The sequence below is a fragment of the Microtus oregoni genome, unplaced genomic scaffold (assembly GCF_018167655.1).
Source record: "Microtus oregoni isolate MIOR12 unplaced genomic scaffold, Mior012 000006F_ref0000085, whole genome shotgun sequence".
Taxonomy (NCBI): domain Eukaryota; kingdom Metazoa; phylum Chordata; class Mammalia; order Rodentia; family Cricetidae; genus Microtus; species Microtus oregoni.
In genome coordinates, this window is record NW_024543065.1 from 41,095,849 (window position 1) to 41,119,008 (window position 23,160).

Sequence of the window (23,160 nt, forward strand, 5' to 3'; positions counted from 1 at the left end):
TACTTTATGAGCTGTTTAATGGGGCATACTAGCAGGAACATGGAAGATAATGGTGTTGAGTGTGGTTAGAATTATGGGTACCCGGATCAAGAGGTTTCAGATGAGAAGAATGTCAGTATGTGGCTTGGAAACTGGTCTCATGATATTTTGCTGAAGAACATAGATGCATTTTGCTCCTAAACAGAGAGCCTGCCTAAGGTTAAAGTGAAGAGCTTTGGATTAATTCGGTTGTCAGAGGAAATCTCAAAGCAGCCTAGTATAGGCTCTGTTGTGTGGTTATTAATGATAATTACAATGATGATTTATAATGAAAAGGAGAAAGTTAAGAAGAGTAAATTATAAAATATAAAATTTGAGGAGAAAAGGAGCATTAGGAATTATAATGGAACTAAGCCTTGTATTCAAGAAAATGAGCACATTAAGAAATGTAATAAAGAGAGTGGTGACATTAGTGCAAGATTCCACCTAGCTAAGTTTCCAGTTTGTGAAAAGAAAATTTTAAAAAAAGGATGTGGTGGTGCTTGCCTTTAATACCATAACTCCAGAGGCAGGCAGAGACTGGCAGATTTCAAAATTTGATACCATCCTGCTCTATAAATCCAGTTTCAAGATAGCCAATCTCAGACAATAATGGCAGCAATTGAAAACAGTAAGCTAGTGAATGTGTAATTAAACAAGGGAACCATATTTCAGCCCCAGAAAGTATCAGAACTTGGCAGCTTTAGCTGTGTGGTTCTGGATGTGGAGTTAAAGATAGAAGTAAAGGGTTATGGAATTTGCCTCTGCTACTAAGGAATGTTGTAGATGACAGACATGTATCAATTGTGTCTCTGAATGGAGGCCTGGAGAGTTCATTGCTTTAAGCTGTGATGTAAAATAGTGAATTGTTTTGGAAACCCCAAGATGCTGGAGATACCAGAGTCATGGGATTCCTGCTAAGGAGAGCTGCTAACAGGACATCAAAACAGCACAAGAGAAAGAAGTATGTTGCAGTTAACAAAGCTGAAAGGAGTTAGAGATCTGAAGAGCATTTTGACATAGACATGGGGATGTAGAGTTTTGAGTTGTAGAACTGGTTTTCAGTCTTGCTTTGGTTCAGTATTTCCTTACTATACTCTCTTCCCTATATTTGGAATGGTAATGTATATCCTGTGCCATTGTATGTAAGTACTATGTGATCTACTCTTTGATAGTGACTTTATGAGCAACTACAGTTAACAGATCACAGGAATCTCAGAAAAGATCTTGAACTTCAGACTTTTAATTAAATTTGAGACTGTTATAGACTATGCGACATTTAAAGTTAGACTGAATGAATTTGTGCATTATGATATGGCTAGGATCCTTTGGGGGCCAGGAAGTAGAATGTGGTGTTTTGAAAAAATGGCCCCAAAGGGATTGGCACTCTTAGGAGGGTCTGTTGAAATAAGTATGGTCTTGTTGGAGAAAGTGTCACTATGGAGGAGGGGTTTGAGGTCTTATATATGCTCAAGTCACACCCAGTGTTTTAGACAACTTCTCGCTGCCTGCACAAGACATAGAACTCTAACGTACCTCTTCAGCAGCATGTCTGCCTTCATACTGCTTTGTTTCACCATGTCAATGGACTGAAACTCTGAACTGTAAGATACGCAATTGAATATTTTCCTTTATAAGAGTAACCTTGGTCATGGTATCTCTTTACAACAATAGAAACCCTAGACACTATGAAAGGAGAAAGGTAAATACCAAGACAACAAAACCTCTGATCTACATTGGTGTGTTGCCTGCAAGATAGTATAATTCAGTAGTAGAAATAATCTTGTAATGTAACCAACCAATATCTGGTTGGATATAAGGCTGACTCCATGAGATGGAATCAATCCCCAACACTTCTCTGGTCATCAACAATCTGAGACTAGATACAACAAGGCCAAGGAGTAAACCAAATACTGATGTTATGCTAAAGGAATGTAGCTAAAATGACTCCTAATGACATTGTGGCATACTCATAGATCAATGTCTTTTTCAGTCATCAGAAGAGAAGCTTCCTGCTGTAGTATGTGGGAAATTATACAGAAACCTACAATAGGACAATTTGCAGAGAAACCTTGGAAAACTCACTTATAAATGAGGTGTGCCCATAAAATCTCTCCTTTCAGGGTTCAGGAAAGAGGAGGCAGAATGTTTGTAAGAGCAAGAAGTTATCAAAGACACCAAAGAAACAAAATTTAAGATTAGTAGGACAGAAAGTTCACTGGAACACCCTGAACAAACCACCCACCCAAATACATTGGCTATCAGTCAAATGTGGTATCTTGGATCTTGGTTCCCTGCCTGTCCGGCCTCATCCTCTAAAAAGATGGAGAACAATTTATAAAGGCATACAGCATTGACTTTGACTCTACATGTACATGTGTACAAACATGTACAAATGCAAACACATGTACAACACATCATAGTGAAGATACTAGAAGAAGGAAATGTGAACACATTAATCAGCAGTATGACTGGGGATATGGGAACCCAAGCAATGTAGAAATTCAATAGAATACACAAGAAAATTCAGATGATATTACTCACAGAATTAGAAATTTCTCAATTGGATATTTTGACTGATACCTCTCATCCCAACATTTTGAAGGACATGGCTTTGAGGAGGTCAGTTTGTTTTAAGAAGTTCCAGGTCAGTCAGTGATATACAATGAAACTCAAAAGACACAAATAAAGATAAAAACCTAACAAGAACATTTAAAAAGTGAACAAAATATCCTCAATACTGAAACTAAATGACTCTTTTGGTGCCCTCAGTACACCCTGCTTCAAACATGAGATTCACACAAACGCAACCATCATTGTCATTGGCACAAGTATAAGCACACAGAACAGATGGGTAGAAAAAGACTCAGAGATGGGCAATGTGGCATAGTTTTTAAGGTAGGCATCTAGGGGTTGAAGCAGGATGATTAGAAGTTCAAGTTTAGAATCAATTCAATATCAAGTTTAGCCCAGCTTGGACTACATCATGTCTGACTTATATTCAACATTGAAAAGAAGAAACTGAGAACACAGAAACAAGTGTACCAAAGATGGAACTCAGGATTCTTAATGTCAGATGAGTGCTTTATTAATGAACTACATTTCCAGCCCTTCTTTAACCTTTTATTTTGAGACAGGATCTCAATGAATGGCCTTGAAATCACTCTACAGTGAAGGTGGATTTATTCCTTTCTTTCCTCCTGCCTAGGCCTCCAAGGTAGCTGGAATCTCAGGAATGTGCCACCAGGCCAAGCAATTTTTAGGTTTTAAGCTACGTATTGTCTTTGAAATCAAAATATAAAAAAAGCAAAATTAAAGCCAAACAAACCACCATTATGCTGCTTATGTCCTTTAAAAAATATTTCTGAAACTTATTTATGATTTTTTTCAAGACAGGGTTTCATTGTGTAGCATTGACTATCTTGAGATTCGCTCTGAAGACCAGACTAGACTTTAATCATAGAGATCTCTCTGATGCTGCCTTATGACTGCTGGAGATTAAAACTGTATTATCACTGTCTGGCTTTCTTTTGGAATTTTTAAATAAAGCTTTTAATGGACTACATGTAGATTGATATGAAAGAGCTTTCTTTTTAATATTTCTACTTTCTTTTTCTTTCTTTCTTTTTTTAAATTTATTTATTTATTAAAGATTTCTGTCTCTTCCCCGCCACTGCCTCCCATTTCGCTCCCCTTCCCCCAATCAAGTCCCCCTCCCTCGTCAGCCCAAAGAGCAATCAGGGTTCCCTGCCCTGTGGGAAGTCCAAGGACCACCCACCTCCATCCAGGTCTAGTAAGGTAAGCATCCAAACTGCCTAGGCTCCCACAAAGCCAGTACGTGCAGTAGGATCAAAAACCCATTGCCATTGTTCTTGAGTTCTCAGTAGTCCTCATTGTCTGCTATGTTCAGCAAGTCCGGTTTTATCCCAGGCTTTTTCAGACCCAGGCCAGCTGGCCTTGGTGAGTTCCCAATAGAACATCCCCAAAGTCTCAGTGTGTGGGTGCACCCCTCGAGGTCCTGAGTTCCTTGCTCGTGCTCTCTCTCCTTCTGCTCCTGATTTGGACCTTGAGATCTCAGTCCGGTGCTCCAATGTGGGTCTCTGTCTCTGTCTCCTTTCATCGCCTGATGAAGGTTAATATTCAGGAGGATGCCTATATGTTTTTCTTTGGGTTTTCCTTCTTATTTAGCTTCTCTAGGATCACGAATTATAGGCTCAATGTCCTTTATTTATGGCTAGAAACCAAATATGAGTGAGTACATCCCATGCTCCTCTTTTTGGGTCTGACTTACCTCACTCAGGATAGTGTTTTCTATTTCCATCCATTTCCATGCAAAATTCAAGAAGTCATTGTTTTTTACTGCTGAGTAGTACTCTAATATGTATATATTCCATATTTTCTTCATCAATTCTTCCATTGAAGGGCATCTAGGTTGTTTCCAGATTCGGGCTATTACAAATAATGCTGCTATGAACATAGTTGAGCATAACTTTTGTTGTATGATAGGGCATCTCTTGGTTTTGATTCTACTGCATGGACGGGCTTTGTGGGAGCCTAGTCTGTTTGGATGCTCCCCTTCCTGGACCTAGGGGAAACAGGGAGGACTTTGAACTTCCTAAAGGGTAGGGAACCCTGACTGCCACTTAGACTGGAAAGGGAGGTGGAAGGGGAGTGGGGGGGGAGGGAAGTGGAAGGATGGAAGGAGGTGGAAATTTTTAATAAAAAATAAATAAATTAAAAAAAGAAACACACTAGGTATCCCAGGCTGGCCACAAAACAAAGTCAATCCTTTAGTCTCAGCCTCCCATTGTTTGGAATTATGGGTCTGTGAAACCGTGGCTGTAAATTTTCTCATTTCATGGCCTTGTTGAGTAATGTTATTAAATTAGCACTCAATTAAAAAACATTCCTTCTATTTTATTTCTCATTTCACCTGATATTGAAAAATCTCCTGTTTTATTTCCAAAAATGTGAAATGTTACTTAAAAGTGAAATCAGGTTCCCAAAATTTTCCAGAATCCCCTTGCAGTCACTGTTACACAACCTGGCAGTCAGAGGGTCATTACTCCTTGTTCTTGAAAACAGGACTTGGTCCAGTGCCTTCCAGAGTAGCATATACCACAGACTCCTTAGGGTTCTCCCCTGCCTAGAAATGATGAGAAGAAACTATCCCTAGTCTGAGTGTCCTCCCGCACATCTGGACATAGATCACATCTTGCGGGCCTTCATATTTTGCAACCTGGAGTGGGAGAGAATGTGAAAAAGGTATATACTTGATAATGGGGGACCCATAGGGCCCAGGGGATACAGGACCAACCTGACTGTCCGTCTCTCTGCCCTCTTCTACTTGTCCAACTTTTGTTTCCAGGGATTCTCTTGACATAACCGAGGGTAGGAAGCTCCTGCCCTCCTTAGCTTGGAGGGTTTCACCTGGGCATATATCTCTCCCTGCGGTTGTTCCTCAGCTGGTCTCTGTAGCATGGAAACAGTAAGGTAAAGATAATATCTCCCTGTTCCCCTAGGGATTTCCTCTGGCCCGTTGTTCACAGCATGGCCGGAGTGACTTGTTTAGATTATAATATCCCTGCTTGGTTCTTCCAAGCTTCCTTCCCACATTTCTGGACTCTTATGATGAAACTCTTAACACTTCCTCTCTTAGTCTCAATCCCACAGTCCATAAGAAAACACGTATCTGGGGACTGGAGAGCTGCTCTGTGGTTAAGACCATGGCTGCTATTGCAGATAACCAAGATTTGGTTTCTAGAACCTTCAAGGGGGCTACAATCATCTGTAATTCTAATTCTAGGGTATATGACCCCTTCTTTTTGCCTCTGTGGGCACTAGTAAGGCATGTGGTACACAGACATACTTGCAAAATACCCCTACACATAAAATGAACTACAAAACAAAACTCCACATTTCTGCCAAAGTTACTTTGGTCCTGCTGTACCCCATGCCTGTAGTTGCCAGCCCTGTAGATGTCTCTGTGGACATCTTGATCTAGATTTTCCCCTCAGAAGACACCTTTTAGTGTTTTCATGCTGGCCCTCTCTGTTGCCACATACTCTACCCACTGGATCTGTTTTGGGTTTTTTGCATTTTGCACTGCCTGCTCTCTGCATCAATTACTGTGGTGTCTCAAGATGGTTAGAGAGTTTGCTGTTTGCAGGGAGCCTGGTCAGGATGGTGTTTCTTTTGACAGCTGTTTGAGTGAGTAGAGGTATTGGTAGTATTGGGACTCACTTAGTCATGTGTCTTTATGAGATTCCAAGTGTGTGTTAACAGAAGACGGATATCAAAAAGCCTGTAAGGGACCTGGAGGGAGGAGACACAGGGGCCCAGGAAAACCAGGGAACAGTGATGCCAGAACACACAGTAATGTAGGATTTTCCTCTGTATGCTGTGATTACCATTAATAAATAAAGAAACTGTTTTGGACCTATATCAGGGCAGAACTTAGTTAGGCAGGGAAGATGGAACTGAATGCTGTGGGAAAGAAGGATGGAGTTAGAGAGAAGCCATGAAGCCGCTGGAGATAGATGCTTTGAACTTTACCCGGTAAGCCACAGCCACATGACAATATACAGATTAAAAGAAATGGGTTAAATTAATATAAGAGTTAGCCATAAGAAACTAGAGCTAATGGGCCAAACAGTGGTTTAATTAATACAGTTTCTATGTGATTATTTTGGGTCTGAGCTATCTGGGTGGCTGTGAACTAACAAGCAACCTTCTCCAACACGATACACAGAAGGCAAATGGTACTTGCAGAAGGGAGGAAAGAGTCAGCTGTGGATGTAGTTTAGGGTTGGGAGGGGGTAAAAAATGAAGCCTCCCTGATCCATACTGGGTCCTAAGTTCTTAGCAATGCAGATGGGAACAGGAACCTTACCCAACTGTCCAGGTCCACATCATCCTCAGACTGCATGTCCTCCATTGAAACATCTGTCATCATACAACAAACAGAATGTAACCTGATCAGAGATTGTCTAGGGATGACTCAGACCTGGTGTAGAAGGGCCTTCTTTCTATGTGTTGCTTTCATTGGTTGAATAAAGAAAACTGCCTTGGCCTTTCGATAGGGCAGCCCTTAGCTGGGCATGGTAGACAGAACAGAATTCTGGGAGAAAGAGGGCAGTGTGGTAGATGCCATGGCTCTCCTCTCTGAGACAGATGCTGGTTAGACTCATGCTGGTAAGCCACAGTCAAGTGGTGATACAGATTATTAGAAATGGGTTGAATCAAGATGTGAGAGTTATCCAATAAGAGGCTAGACCTAATGGGCCAGGCAGTGTTTAATTAGTACAATTTCCTTGTGGTTATTTCAGGGGTTAAGCTAGCCGGGCAGTAGGAAGTGGCCCGCTGCTCCTTTTACAACACAGACCCCTAGGTTCCTGCCTTGCACCAGGTGTGGACAGAGAACCAGGTAGTGTTTTGATATCCCAAGGTTTATATTATGACGTTTAGATCCTAACAGCAAAGACCTCATGACCTCTCCATCACTTCTATAATCCTGAGACCTCAGACATCTCCCTCCCCACGACCCTCTTTCTCTCACGAAATCTTTCTTCATTGGTTGCAGAAACTAAGTTGGCTCTGGAGAGACAATGAGATGTCAGTTGACAGGGACAGGTATCAAGAAGGTGGGAGTCCAGGTCCCCGATCATGGATTTCCTCTTCTGTGGGCCTATGTCCCTGGTTACTAGCTCTGCAGTTGCTGCAGCAAGTTGCAATTCTGTCTCTTTTGAGGCTGTGAGAGAAAGAAGAATTCAGCTGGGAGAGGAAGCCTCTTCCCAGGCATTTGCAAGGAAGGAATGATGGGATCTTTGCAATGCATGGATAAGTGGGAAAATATCCCAGGAAATGGAAAAGAACACAGAACACCCAACATTGCACAGAATCTGAGACCATATGTTTTTAAAACTGAGATCTGCAAGTGTTTCTAAGCTACCCTGCCCAAGGTTGAGGTTTCCCTGAAGTTGGTAGTCTGATCTACTTGGATGGTCCACCAACACCTGAGACCCAGGTCACCAACATCATACTTACCATACATTTTGAATATGCCTTGATGATTTCTTAGGAGCAGGATAAAGATGAGGATGAAGAGGAACAGGAGGCAAACCAGGGAGATCCCAGTAAGAATCTTCAGGTACATTTCCAGTACTGAGGCACAAATGACATGAGTTGGAACCGTTACTGCATACCTGACACCTACTGTGTACCAGGATCATACAGGGTCTTTGTACTCATTATCTTCCCTCCTCACAAACATGGAAGATGTGATTGTCCCTTTCCTATCCAGAGAGTTCATCTGTCTCAGATAAACTATCTATAAGTGGCAGGACTAGGAGTTGAGCCCAGGGACTCTGACTTTCAACCCTTTTCTCTCCACCAAAGTTGAGGCCCATGAGCTGGAGGGAATGATCCTGAATTCCCTTCCATGAACCAATGCCCCACCCTTGTCCATGTCACCATTACTGCAGAATCAGATTCTAGAGGTTTCCACTTTCAGGAGAGGTCACAGCTAAGGCCAGCTCAGAAAGGAAGTTTATCATGTGGGCCAGACTTCACCCCTTTATACTCAGAGAAACAGCAGCCAGACCAGCAATGGAAGTGCTTGTTCAAGTCAGCACCTCCAAAACTAGCTGTATCAAGCCCATTATTAGCTTTTTCCCAATTGGTCCCCACATTCCAATTCTATTATCCCTCTATAGTCTGATACCATGCAGGTAAGAGGTTTGTTCTCATGACCTTAGCAGAAGTATGGGGAGGTGAGTATCTGGGATCCCTACTCTCTACCCTACCTATATGCCCCATCTTTCAGGCCAAGACAGAGCATTTTTTTCTGGATGACATCTTCTGTGGTCCAAACTAAACCCTGTGCTTCTGGAGACTCTGTTGGGATCTCAGTTTGCTGCTCACACTCACAAGGTGAAGTGACACTCAAATGAGAACTTCAGTGGACAAAGAGCTGTGGGAAATCCTAGGGCTGCAGCATACTCCCTATGCAGAGATACCTGATACTTACTAGCAGTTGACACTGGCCTCAAGGGTGGCATGGTGGATGTTCCAATAGGTCCTAGGAAACAGAATAATAATAGGTAAAGGTTATATGCTAGCACAGTAGACTCTCACTTTGTTCACTGTCCTACTTCTGTCCTATAGGCTTCCCAAGATCCTTATATGCTTTCTACTCAAAACTAGACTGCAATAGAGTATGAAGTGGATATTACTTGAGGGACTACTGCTGGCATCCCCTTCTCTGCCACTAAATTGCCTTCTGATTAATCCTTCCTATTGCCATCTTAATCCCACCAAATCAACAGCTCCCCTAGAGTGTGGATTGTAAGTCACCCCGAGAAATAAGGGTCACCTCACTTGGGACTGTGCCCACAGGGATGCTGATATGATATACTAGGTCACGAAATGCATCTTGAGAACCAGAGAACCTGTAGGTGCCCTCAAAACTAGAGGTCACAACACTCATGGAGAATTCAGCCCAGAACTGCCAATAGTGAAATTTTGATTTTATTGGTAAGGGTTAGAGGGCTGATCCTTTCTTGGACAGAGTGTAAGTGTCCATTCTGACCAACACAACGGGGTGTATTGTCAGCTGAGAGGGAAACTGACAGGCTAGGGACTGAGGAGTTGGTTTTTACCTAATGCCTATCACCTCCCTTCCTGCCATACACATGTCATTACATCTCCATAAATGTGGGACAATGACTCAGAACAAGGCTCTCCAGGTAGTAATTATGTGTCTGCAACTCCCCACAGGCAGTGGACTGTGGAAAAGAGTTTATTGTCTCAGAAAACAATTGGTCAATGATAGGGTTGACTCACCTAAGATGTGTATTTCCAGGGGTTCACTGGGTACTGACCACAAGTGTGGAGTATTCCTGTAGTAACCATAACATCTGAATGTCCCTGCATGGTCTGGAGTCATGTTTTCCATAGAAAACAGGACTTGGTAGTTCCCAGTAGGATATATGTACTGTGCATTCAGGGAGCTGGTAAACTTCTCATTTTCCTTGGTAAGAATGAACTTTTCATATCTCACCCAGGAGATACACTGGAGAGTCATGTTCCTTCCTGAGGTCACCACAGGGCTGGGTAGGACTGACAGGCTGGGTTTATAGTAGTGGATTCCTTGGAGAGAAGGAGAAAGCTTAATACATTTCACACAGCCAAAACGTTCTCCAGGGCTATGCTGTGGTAAGGGAATAATCCTAGAGCAGAGCCTGGGGCTGAGTTGCTAACTGTCCCCTCACCTGTCACCACCAGTTCCAGGGTATCACTGTGCTCTAACCAGCCAGCTGAGCTGTAACAGTAGCAGCGATATTGCCCCCCATGTTGTTGTGTCACAGAAGGGATAGAGAACTTAGCCTTGTTCCCAGACTCCTCTGGAGTCTTCATGATCCAGGGTTTTTGACTTCCCTCTTTATGGAGAACATATAGCTCTACATCCAGCGTTCCCTGACACCAGATGGTGTTTGGACTTCCTGAAGCAATTATAGAGCCTGATTCTGACTTGATGGTGGATTTTTGGAGGGTCCCTGCAAGGAAACAGGAAAGACAGAAGTAAGTCTGTCTGAGTGTGTCAGAGCAAATATCCCACTTGGAGATGGCACTTAACTGATTCAGAGGAACAGAAAGTCCCATGAAGACTCATCTCCCCCAAGGACATCCTAGAGTTTGCTATCATTGTCAGCTTGGATTTGGTATCTTATGTCCTCTGTCTTCTGTGCACTGTGCCAATGGTCTCTAGCCTCATAACTCCACATATACACCACCCTTTAAGATCTCCCTGAGTGCCTGTATCATTTCAAGATCATTCTAGGGAAAGCTGGAGATTCCTCACCTGAGAACAGGAGATCCAGGGGTTCACTAGGTTCTGACCACACTTGTGGTTCACTCCTGTGGTAGCTATAGCATCTAAATATCCACCTCTGGCTGATGGTCACAGGGTCCACAGAGAACAAGGCTTGGAACTGTTGAGTTGAGTGATTATATTGTGAGTCCAGCATCCAGGAGAGCTTCTCTGGTCCTTCCTTAGTCAGAATAAACCTGTCATATTTCTGCTTTGAAACACACTGGAGAGTGACATTCTCTCCTGGGGTCACTACAGGGCTGGGCTGGACTGATAGTCTAGGTTTACTGTAGATTCCTAGGAGGGAAGGAAAAATCATTTAAATATCCTCAGGCCCAAGTATCCTCCAGGGCTTTGAAGTGGGGGATGGTGCTGCCGAGAGCAGACATATTTCTTGACAGTCAAGCCTTGAGCTAGTGATCATAAATGTCCTCTCACCTGTCACAACCAGTTCCTGGAATTCACTGTCCTTTGACCATCCGACCTGGGTACGATAGTAACAGTGGTATAGCCCTGCGTGGTGTGACTCAACTTTTGAGATGGAGAATTCAGCCTTATTCCCAGGCTCCAGTGGAATCTTGGAATTCATGGGCCATGAATACGGGCTTCCCAATTTATAGAGATAATATTGCTTGGCTCCTCTGGCACCCTCACATAGCAACGTCACATTAGTATGCTTAGAGACCACAGATTCTGGTTGTACCCTTAGGATAGGCTTAGAAAGGGTCCCTGTAAGGAAATGAGCAGCTAGGTAACAGGCATCTATACAGAGTTTTCAGGCCTCTACTCCATAACCCTCAAGTCATCCCCAGAATCATCATACAAGTGCTGTTTTCATTCCCACTTCCCAGGAAAGTCTCTTAGTCACAATGGAAAGCACAGACCAAGGGAGATATAAACACTCACATGCCAGCCCCGGGATCCAGAGGCCCAGAGTTAGTCCTGGAAGAGAGTTACATGTAAAGGGTTTATCCCAGAAGCTTGAACATGTCCTCCCACCTGCAGAACCTCCTGAAACCCTGGTGTTTCCTGGTGTCCCAATGATAGGTTGTGAGGAGGCAATGTCATTGCTAGACCACAGTATCCCCTCCTCATCTTCACATCTCACCCGGACAGAGCAGGAATGTGAAGGTGAAGGTCATGGCATCTGCTCTCAGAGGCTGCAACTGAAGATATGGGCAGAGATACTGAGTATGTCTGTTTGTAGGGACAGGAAACATAGGGTGTGGCTTTTAGAGGCTGACACTTCTCATGACATGGTTGTACTTTATCATCCGCATAAGAAGGGACTGCCCTCCTCAGGCACCAGACTGACTCTTCCAGTGCTGTGTTAAGACAAGGTAGTAGACTCTCTGTTTTCAACTCTTACCTAAATGATATTTATACAACTCCATTAATGTCTACCTCATCTGTACTCATCGTATTCACTCCAAGTGCTATCAGTAAACAATTCTGATATCTCTCTTAACTGTCCACCACAGGTGAACATGGCTGAGGCAGGGCTGTTCTCTCTCAGAGACTCCCACGGTGTTTTATCTCACTGTTTTATCCTGTCCATCTGCATACCATCCTGGAGTTCCTTCAAAGTCTAGCATTTTCCTTGTACCAGGAGATACTTCAGGAAGATGCAGACTGTCACTGCAGGCCAAATATAGAGCATCGTAAATAGAATGACAAAGTGCCTATGCAGCTTACCTGAACATGTGCACAGAGAATTCAGACAGAGTAATGGGAGGAAATGGGAATGTAGTTCTCACAGCTATGGGTATAGGTACTTCTGTTAGACAGTCTGCTCCATGACGAAATACTTTTAGACAGAATTTCATAACAGATTGTACACAAATCATAAAAACTCAGAGACAGATATTGGGGTTCAACCCAAAACCCAGAAAAGCAGAGCAGCCAAGCCACTTAGAGAAGTTGTAACTCTATTAAGGCTGGGCTACCACATTTTATATTCCCTCTAGTGCTGGAGTTAAAGGTGTGTGACTCCTTAGGACTGGGATTAAAGGTGTGGGCCACCACCACCTGGATTTGCTTCTGCATTGATATTGTGTATCCCAGATGGCCTAGAACTCATAGAGATTCATCTGCCTCTGTCTCCCAAATCCTGGGAATAAAGGTATGTGTCACAACTCCCTGACCTCTAGTGGCTTAGCTTTACCCTTCTGATTTTTAGACAACTTTATTTGTTAAAACAAGTAAAATATCACTATAATGTAGTTCTTGTTGGCCTGTAATTTGTTGTGCATATCAGGCTGTCTACAAACTCCCAGATGTCTGCCTATCTCTATGTACTGAGTGCTGAGATTAAGGACAGTTAACACCAAGCCCAGATGATGTCTCCTTACCTCTAATCTTGTTATTTTAGGATGCATTGTTATTTGTTTTGGTAATTCTGTTACATTCTATGCTATTGAGCTTTTCAAAGAATTCGACAGTTCAGATCAATTTTTTCTAAATTTATCAAAGTTTTTAAAAAAATTATTCATTTTACTTCACATTTCAGAGTGCTTTGTTGAAATGTGTGTTTGTGCAAAACACACGAGCAGTGCTTGGGGAGGTCAGAAGAGTGGATGTAAAACCCCATAACTAAGGTTATAGGAGATTGTGAGCCACCTTGAGTGGTAGATAGACACTGAACTTTGGTCCTCGCTAAGACCCACAGATGCCCTCAATCACTTAGTAATCTCTCCAGCATCCTATTTATTTATTAACCTATTTATTTATTTATTTATTCATTCATTAATTCATCCATATATTCACGGGTGTTCGGGTTTCTTACATCCGGAGTTCAGAATACAATGTTGAGAATGTATTCCCTTTTCAACATTGTGCTCTGGAATCAAACTCTGGTCTCACTCTGTATTGCAAGCTCCTTTACTCACTGAGACACTTTTCTGGCTCAGTTTTTTTGTTTATATTTCATTATTTCTGAGCGAACTTCATTATTCTTATTTAGTGTTTTGAGTATTTTCCCAGCCCTTAAAGCAAATCATTTTTGTTTGAGCACTCTCTGATTTTGTGATAGGCATTTAGAGCTCAAAACTCCTATTTTAGGATGGCCTTTACCATATCTTCTAGAGATTTGTAGGTTTTGATTTCATATTAATTAAGGTTAAGATAAGTCCTCTGAAATATTTATATATATATTTTATATTCTTGCATATATAAAACAAAATAATGACATATCTGTTTCCACTTATCTTTTCACTGCCCTGATATTCCCCCATGAAGCTCTCTTCCCAGATTCATGCCTTTTGTCCTAGTCACCATTGTTATGGTGGTATTACAGGTGTGGTACCATGTCCAGATTTCCTTTCTTCCTTCTTTCCCTTACCAATATCATCCAATGCCCCTCTCTCTGTGAAGAACCTTCAAGCATTTCTTGCCTTCTCAGAGATATGCTTCCTGGGGGGTAGAAACCTTCTAGCTGAGATCAGTGCTGGTTTAATGTCTGTATACCACTCACTGTCTATACAAGTTTGAGTGACTCAAAGACATCTTATTTAGGGCTTAATATTCATTGATTCTCAGCATCTTGTGGATCCATGAGGGCAACGCAATTTATGTAAGGAATGAATACAATCTTGAAGCTGCCCTAGCCAGAGCATTCAGGAAATGAGTACCTGGCATCGCTTTCTCGTGGAGCTGCTGTAATGACAATCAAATAACAAATAGCACTATTCTCCATGTGGCATGTTCTGTGTCCATCCAGCCAGGTATTGTGGTCCCTTGGAAAAGATTACATGACTTTCAACTTCAAAACCCTGTTACATAGGTATGGATGACATATGGGTATGGGAGTGGGCCTTGAAGTCTGGTAAAGAACAAGACTCAAAGCTTACACTGCTGCATCAAAAACTCTGGGTGGTGGAATCTAGGAGGCTCTAGAAATAACAAAGATCTGATCGGACATTCAGGAAAAAGCATTCATAGGCAGCACATATATCATGTCCTCCTACAGAGGATCAGCTTACTTGTCTTCTCCACATTTGATCTTAGCTGTGCCAGTGTTCAAACAGACTTACCTACTCTCCACCTGCTTCCTTGCAGGGAACATCTTTAACTCCACTATCAGGGCAGAGGCTGGCTCTGTGATCACCTCAGGGCATCCTGTGACTTTACAATGTCAAGTGTTCATGTATGTCTTCATTAGGGTTTCTATTGCAGCAACAAAACACCATAACCAAAAATAAGTTGGGGGAGAAAGTGTTTATGTGGCTTAAATTTCCGGATGATAGTCCATCATTGGAGGAAATCAGAATAGGAACTCAAGCAGGTATGGAACGTGGGAGCAATAGCTGATGCAGAGGCCACGGAGGGGAGCTCCTTACTGGTTCTCTTTCCATGGCTTGCTCAGCCTATTTTCTTATAGAACACAGGACCACTAGACCAGGGACGGCACCACCCATAATGATTTGCCTCCCCCATTGATCACTAATTGAGAAAATGCCTTGCAGCTGAATATCATAGAGTCATTTCCTCAACTGAGGCTCCTTCCTTTTTGATGGTACTAGCTTGTGACAAGTTGTCACACAAAACATCCAGTACAGCTCACTCATTGACATTTCAACACACAGATATCACCATGAAGCCATAACCACCTCTTTCTTATTATTCCCAAATATCCCACATTAAAACATAATTAACCTTTAAAAATCCTACTCTTTACAAATTTAAATATATTAAATTTTCAGTCTCTTTAAAAATAGCCAGTCTTTTTTAAAATCCAGTCTTTTAAAAATTCTCTCAACCTTAGGCTCCAGAAAAAATACTTTCTCACTTCAAGAGGGAAAATCAGGGCACAGTCACAATAAAATCAAAGCAAAGCCAAATTCCATCTGTCCAACAACTGGGATTCACACTTGATCTTCTGGACTCCTCCAAAGGACTTGGGTCACTTCTCTGGCTCCGCTCTCTGAAACACGTACAGCTTGTCTTGTAGGCTCCAGTTGGCTCCACTCCACTGCTGCTGCTATTGTTAGTGGTCACTCCATGGTACAGGCATCTCCAAAATGCTGGGGTCTTTTGCAACTGGACTCCACTTTCACCAAAAGACAAGGTATGCCTCATTGTGGTAAGCCTAAACTTTGCATGGCCCCTTCAGTTCTTGTTGTTCAACTGCCACTGACGCTATACCTTCACCAATGGCCTCTCCTGATCCCTCCCAATGCCAAGTCTTAGCTGCTTTCCATGACCCCTTCATGCATTCAAAATCAGTACCACCTAGGTGATTCTATCATGATTGGGGGATACACATGAAATCAAGTTCCTGAAGAGTTCCTTTCTCACTAAGGATGTGTTTCTACTGCTGTAGTTGAACATGAAGAATGTGTCATCAGAGAAGGCAGATGGGATGGCATCTACTGAGGACACAAATCATCTGAGGGAAGTTCATCACAAGGAGCTCATTCCAACAGCAGGGGCAGTACCTTTTCTTGCTGAGAATGATTTCTGTAGGGAGTATGGTGTTGTTAAGCCCACAACCCTGAATGGAAGTCTGACTGGTTCACAGGGTTAGTTCATCACATCCTCTCTGTCCAGGGAAAACAAGTACACATGAATTGATAGGAAAGAAATACGATGCATTATACTGTGCATGACAGGATACAAGGATGAATAAAATACTAGGATTGAGTGCTGCTATGTCTGAGAGAACATAAAAACGTCTCCTTAGAACTGGATGTAACAAAAAGCTTGAGATTTACTTGTAGTATAGTTTTCTGATTGTTAATTCACTTTTTTTGCTAGACAGGGTCTTATGTACCCACGGCTGACTTTAACCTCATTGTATGGCATTAATGATTGTCCTGTTTCCCTCATCGGAATGCCGAGATTATAGGTAAAAACGTCCACACCAGATTTATGTAGTGCTGAATCAAAGCAAGGGATCTATGGATACAAACATCATCAACTGAGTTGTAATGTGGCCCCCAGGTGCAACATTTTGGTACAATAAAACAGGGACAAATAAAATACATAGACATAGAAGATGAAAATAACAGATGTGACAAAAAAGACTATCAAGAATATTCAACCTCACGAGGAAACAAAGGACGCTGAAGAGACAAGAATGGGTGAGAAAAGTTGTCCCTTGAGGGATCTGAGTGTTTTGTGCTAATATGGAGTATAGGAGAGACTATCAGGGTCAACAAAGGGAACATAAAACCAGAGTGCCACAAAACAGCCCTGTTTCCTACACTGTTAAACCTACATGTGAGCTGCAAAGCCATGTGTTCAGTGTCTCTCTCTGCTTTACATGCTCCCTAAAGCATCAATGTACAGCTTCCCCTGCATGAAATGCTATCCTGAAAGCAAGTGATGACCCTGGCCTTCTTGAACTCTCAGTCCCTGTGATAGCCTAAACATGATATATATAAGATTGGGCCCATCAAGGTATTCCTTCATGGTTTTAGAATCCCAGAGGAATCTACCTCTATCTAAGGACAGAAGTCACTTAAGGGTTGCTAAGAAAAATCTTTATTGATGTAGGTGTTAAACATATGGCAATATTCCTGCCATACTACTAAGAAAAAACTCATTCCCGAGTTGCTGAGGAATCCCATCAGGACGGGTGAGTGTGTGCTATCCAGGGGCGGACTGTCCCGGAAGAGAGCACAAACCCCCTCCCCCAGCTCCTTCTGCAGGGCTGTCTTTCTTTCGCACGACCCAGCACCCCCAGCACCCCTCCCCAACCCTGCCCTGCTGTATGCTAGGACCAGTGCTCAACTACAGTCTTAAGCTCCTAAACTAAGGCGACCCACCCAGAGCGGTGAGTGCCTGCCTACCGGGCAGACCTCAGGGTCCCCTGTAAGGGAGTCCAGCACCTTCAGCTCCGGCACCAGGCTTCCTGCGTGCTCCAGGATACCCCCCCCCCCACTTGCTCCATTCATCCTGTTGGCCCCGGATCATTGGGCTTCCGGCGGCCCTGTTTAGTTGCTGAGGAATCCCATCAGGACGGGTGAGTGTGTGCTATCCAGGGGCAGACTGTCCCGGAAGAGAGCACAAGCCCCCTCCCCCAGCTCCTTCTGCAGGGCTGTCTTTCTTTCGCAAGAACCAGCACCCCCAGCACCCCTCCCCAACCCTGCCCTGCTGTATGTTAGGACCAGTGCTCAACTACAGTCTTTTTTTTTTTTAAACTTTTTTTTTATTGAGAAAAGAAAAAAAAAAACAAATTTCCTCCTCCTCCCAGCCTCCCATTTCCCTCCCCCTCCTCCCACCCTTCTCCCCCTCCCCCCACTCCTCTCCCCCTCCCTCTCCAGCCCAAAGAGCAGTCAGATTTCCCTGCCCTGTGGTAAGTCCTAGGTCCTCCCCCCTCCGTGCATTTCTAGGAAGGTGAACATCCAAACTGGCTAGGCTCCCACAAAGCCAGCACATTACGTAGGTTCAAAACCCCGTGCCAATGTCCTTGGGTTCTCATCAGCCCTCATTGTTGGCCATGTTCAGAGAGTCCAGTTTTATCCCATGCTTTTTCAGTCACAGTCCAGCTGGCCTTGGTGAGCTCCCAATAGATCAGCTCCACTGTCTCAGTGGGTGGGTGCTCCCCTCGTGGTCCCGACTTCTTTGCTCATGTTCTCCCTCCTTCTGCTCCTCATCGGGACCTTGGGAGCTCAGTCCAGTGCTCCAGTGTGGGTCTCTGTCTCTGTCTCCATCCATCACCAGATGAAGGTTCTATGATGATATGCAAGATATTCGTCAGTATTGCTCTAGGATAGGGTCATTTCAGGTTCCCCATCCTCAGCTGCCCAAGGAACTAACTGGGGACCTCGGCTTGGGTATCTGGGAGCCACTCTAGGTTCAAGTCTCTTGCCAACCCTAAGGTGGCTCCCTTAACTAAGAACCGTGCTTCCATGCTCCCCCATCCAACCTTCCTTCATCCCAATCCTCCCCCTTCCCCAAGCTCCCCCCATTCTCTCCCTCTCCCCCCTCTCTCCCCATCTCCCCTTACCCCCATCCCACCCCACCCCCAAGATCTCAATTTTCTCCCTGGCAATTTTGTCTACTTCCCATAGCCAAGAGGGCAACTATATGCTTTTCCTTTGGTTCACCTTCTTACTTAGCTTCTTTGGGATCACCAAGTGTAGTCTCCGTGACCCTTGTTTATGGCTAGAAACCAATTATGAGTGAGTACATCCCATGTTCATCTTTTTGGCTCTGGGATACCTCACTCAGGATAGTGTTTTCTATTTCCATCCATTTGCATGCAAAATTTGAGAAGTCATTGTTTTTTAACGCAGCATAGTACTCTAATGTGTAGATACTCCACACTTTCTTCATCCATTCTTCCATTGAAGGGCATCTAGGTTGTTTCCAGGTTCTGGCTATTACAAATAATACTGCTATGAACATAGTTGAACAAATGCTCTTGTCATGTGATAGGGCATCTCTTGGGTATATTCCCAGGAGTGGTATTGCTGGGTCCAGGGGTAAGTTGATCCCGAATTTCCTGAGAAACCGAAACACCGATTTCCAAAGTGGTTGCACAAGATTGCATTCCCACCAGCAATGGATGAGTGTTCCCCTTCCTCCACAGCCTCTCCAGCAAAGGCTATCATTGGAGTTTTTTATTTTAGCCATTCTGACAGGTGTAAGATGATATCTCAAAGTTGTTTTGATTTGCATTTCCCTGATCGCTAAGGAGGTTGAGCATGACCTTAAGTGTCTTTTGGCCATTTGAACTTCCTCTGCTGAGAATTCTCTGTTCAGTTCAGTGCCCCATTTTTTAATTGGGTTAATTAGCATTTTAAAGTCTAGTTTCCTGAGTTGTCTATATATTTTGGAGATCAGACCTTTGTCTGTTGCAGGGTTGGTGAAGATCTTCTCCCAGTCAGTAGGTTGCCTATTTGTCTTGGTGACAGTGTCCTTTGCTTTACAGAAGCTTCTCAGTTTTACTAGGTCCCATTTATTCAATGTTGCCCTTAAAGTCTGTGCTGTTGGGGTTACACATAGGAAGCGATCTCCTGTGCCCATCTCCTGTAGGGTACTTCCCATTTTCTCTTCTATCAGGTTCACTGTGTTCTGACTGATAGTGAGGTCTTTAATCCATTTGGACTTGAGTTTTGTGCATGGTGATAGATGTGGGTCTATTTTCATTCTTCTACAGGTTGACATCCAGTTATGCCAGCACCATTTGTTAAAAATGCTTTCTTTCTTCCATTGTATACTTTTGGCTCCTTTATCAAAAATGAGGTGTTCATAGGTTTGTGGGTTAAAATTTGGGTCTTCTATACGATTCCATTGGTCGACTTCTCTGTTTTTATGCCAGTACCACACTGTTTTCATCACTGTAGCTCTGTAATAGAGTTTAATCCTCAACAAAATACTGGCAAACCGAATCCAAGAACACATTAGGAAAATTATCCATTATGATCAAGTAGGCTTCATCCCAGGGATGCACGGCTGGTTCAACATATGAAAATCTATCAATGTAATCCAGCATATAAATAAACTGAAAGAAAAAAAACATATGATCATTTCATTAGATGCTGAAAAAGCATTTGACAAAATTCAACACCCCTTTATGATAAAAGTATTGGAGAGATTAGGGATACAAGGGTCATACCTAAATATAATAAAAGCTATATACAGCAAGCCGACAGCTAACATTAAACTAAATGGAGAGAAACTTAAAGCCATCCCACTAAACTCAGGAACACGACAAGGCTGTCCACTCTCGCCATACCACTTCAATATAGTACTTGAAGTTCTAGCAATAGCAATAAGACAACATAAGGGGATCAAAGGGATTCGAATTGGAAAGGAAGAAGTTAAACTTTCGTTATTTGCAGATGATATGATAGTGTACATAAGCGACCCCCAAAACTCCACCAAAGAACTCCCACAGCTGATAAACACCTTTAGTAATGTGGCAGGATACAAGATCAACTCCAAAAAATCAGTCGCCCTCTTATACACAAAGGATATGGAAAAAGAGAGGGAAATCAGAGAAGCTTCACCTTTCACAATAGCCACAAACAGCATAAAATATCTTGGGGTAACTCTAACCAAGGAAGTGAAAGATCTATTTGACAAGAACTTTAAGGCATTGAAGAAAGAAATTGAGGAGTATACCAGAAAATGGAAGGACCTTCCTTGCTCTTGGATTGGGAGGATCAACATAGTAAAAATGGCAATTCTACCAAAGGCAATTTATAGATTCCATGCAATCCCCATCAGGGTCCCATCAAAATTTTTCACAGATCTTGAGAGGACAATAATCAACTTTATATGGAAAAATCAACTACAGTCTTAAGCTCCTAAACGAAGGCGACCCACCCAGAGCGGTGAGTGCCTGCCTACCAGGCAGGCCTCAGGGTCCCCTGTAAGGGAGCCGGGCACCTTCAGCTCTGGCGCCAGGCTTCCTGCGCGCTCCTGGATACCACCCCCCCCCCACTTGCTCCATTCATCCTGTTGGCCCCGGATCATTGGGCTTCCGGCGGCCCTGTTTAGTTGCTGAGGAATCCTATCAGGACGGGTGAGTGTGTGCTATCCAGGGGCGGACTGTCCCGGAAGAGAGCACAAGCCCCCCTCCCCCAGCTCCTTCTGCAGGGCTGTCTTTCTTTTGCAAGACCCAGCACCCACAGCACCCCTCCCCAACCCTGCCCTGCTGTATGCTAGGACCAGTGCTCAACTACAGTCTTAAGCTCCTAAACTAAGGCGACCCACCCAGAGCGGTGAGTGCCTGCCTACCGGGCAGACCTCAGGGTCCCCTGTAAGGGAGTCCGGCACCTTCAGCTCAGGCGCCAGGCTTCCTGCGCGCTCCTGGATACCACCCCCCCCCCCCACTTGCTCCATTCATCCTGTTGGCCCTGGATCATTGGGCTTCCGGCGGCCCTCTTTAGTTGCTGAGGAATCCCATCAGGACGGGAACGGTTCCTCCTTCTACACTGAAGAGATATACCCTGAGAGTCAATCACAGCAAAGACTGGACCAAGAGACCAGGCCTCTCCTGGCTCCATTTGAAGGAAGAGATGGGAAGGCACCAATACAAGAATTCCTCCAACAATCTGAAAGGCAACATGACACCACCAGAAACCAGGGATCCCGAAATAAGAAGAATTGTACACCCTACTCCTGAAGAAATAGAAGAAATCGACTCAAAAGTGAACTATATGAAAATAATAGAGGACCTTAAACAGGAGGTGAAAAACTGCCATAAACAATTAGAGATTACAAACAAAAAGGTAGAGGAAATGAATAAATCGCTCAAAGACAGGCAAGAAAACCAAGGGAAACAAGAAAAAGCAATCAAATAGGTTAGGGAAGCGGTTCAAGACATGAAGAATGAAATGGAAGCAATGAAGAAAGCACAAACCGAGGGAAGAATGGAGATGGAAAATCTGGGTAAACGAACAGGAATGACAGAAACAAGTACTAACAACAGATTACAAGAGATAGAAGAGAGAATATCAGACACTGAAGATACCATAGAAAAAATAAACACACTGATCAAAGAAAACAGCAAAACCAACAAATTCTCATCACAAAATATTCAGGAAATTTGGGACACAATAAAAAAACCAAACCTAAGAATAATTGGAGTAGAAGAAGGAGAAGAAGTGCAGCTCAAAGGTACAGAAAATATACTTAATAAAATTATAGAAGAAAACTTTCCCAACCTGAAGAAAGAGGTACCTATGAAGGTTCAAGAAGCATACAGAACACCAAATAGGCTGGATCAAAAAAAAAAAAAAAACATCCCCTCGCCATATAATAATCAAAGCACAAAATATACAGAATAAAGAAAGAATATTAAGAGCCGCAAAGGAAAAAGGCCAAGTTACTTATAAAGGTAAACCTATCAGACTTACACCTGACTTCTCTATGGAAACCATGAAAGCCAGAAGGTCCTGGATAGATGTACTGCAAAAACTAAGAGATCATGGATACAAGCCCACACTACTATACCCAGCCAAGCTTTCGTTCACTATAAATGGAGAAAACAAAATTTTCCAGGATAAAAACAAATTCAAACAATACGTAGCCACAAATCCAGCCTTACAGAAAATTATAGAAGGAAAATCACTAACCAAGGAGTCCAACAATGCCCACAATAATTCAGTCATCTAGAGACCTTTCACCAGCGCAACTCAAAGAAGGGAAACACACAAACCCTACTACTAAAAAAGTGACCGGAGTTAACAACCACTGGTCATTAATATCACTTAATGTCAATGGGCTCAACTCACCTATAAAAAGGTACAGGCTAAGGGATTGGATATGAAAACAGGATCCAACGTTCTGCTGTCTACAAGAAACACACCTCAACC

General features: G+C 43.1%; 1 protein-coding gene across 1 annotated transcript; it reads right to left on the minus strand.

Moving 5' to 3' along the window:
* Positions 1-4,957: 4,957 nt before the first annotated feature.
* Positions 4,958-12,039, minus strand: LOC121449806 (leukocyte immunoglobulin-like receptor subfamily B member 3-like). The gene is given in 12 exon segments (XM_041654479.1): positions 4,958-5,257; positions 5,336-5,404; positions 5,407-5,490; positions 6,911-6,963; positions 8,065-8,181; positions 9,047-9,097; positions 9,862-10,167; positions 10,290-10,574; positions 10,880-11,185; positions 11,327-11,617; positions 11,795-11,830; positions 11,997-12,039. Coding segments are annotated over 12 exon segments (1,725 nt in total). The 5' UTR covers positions 12,031-12,039; the 3' UTR covers positions 4,958-5,164.
* Positions 12,040-23,160: the final 11,121 nt, after the last annotated feature.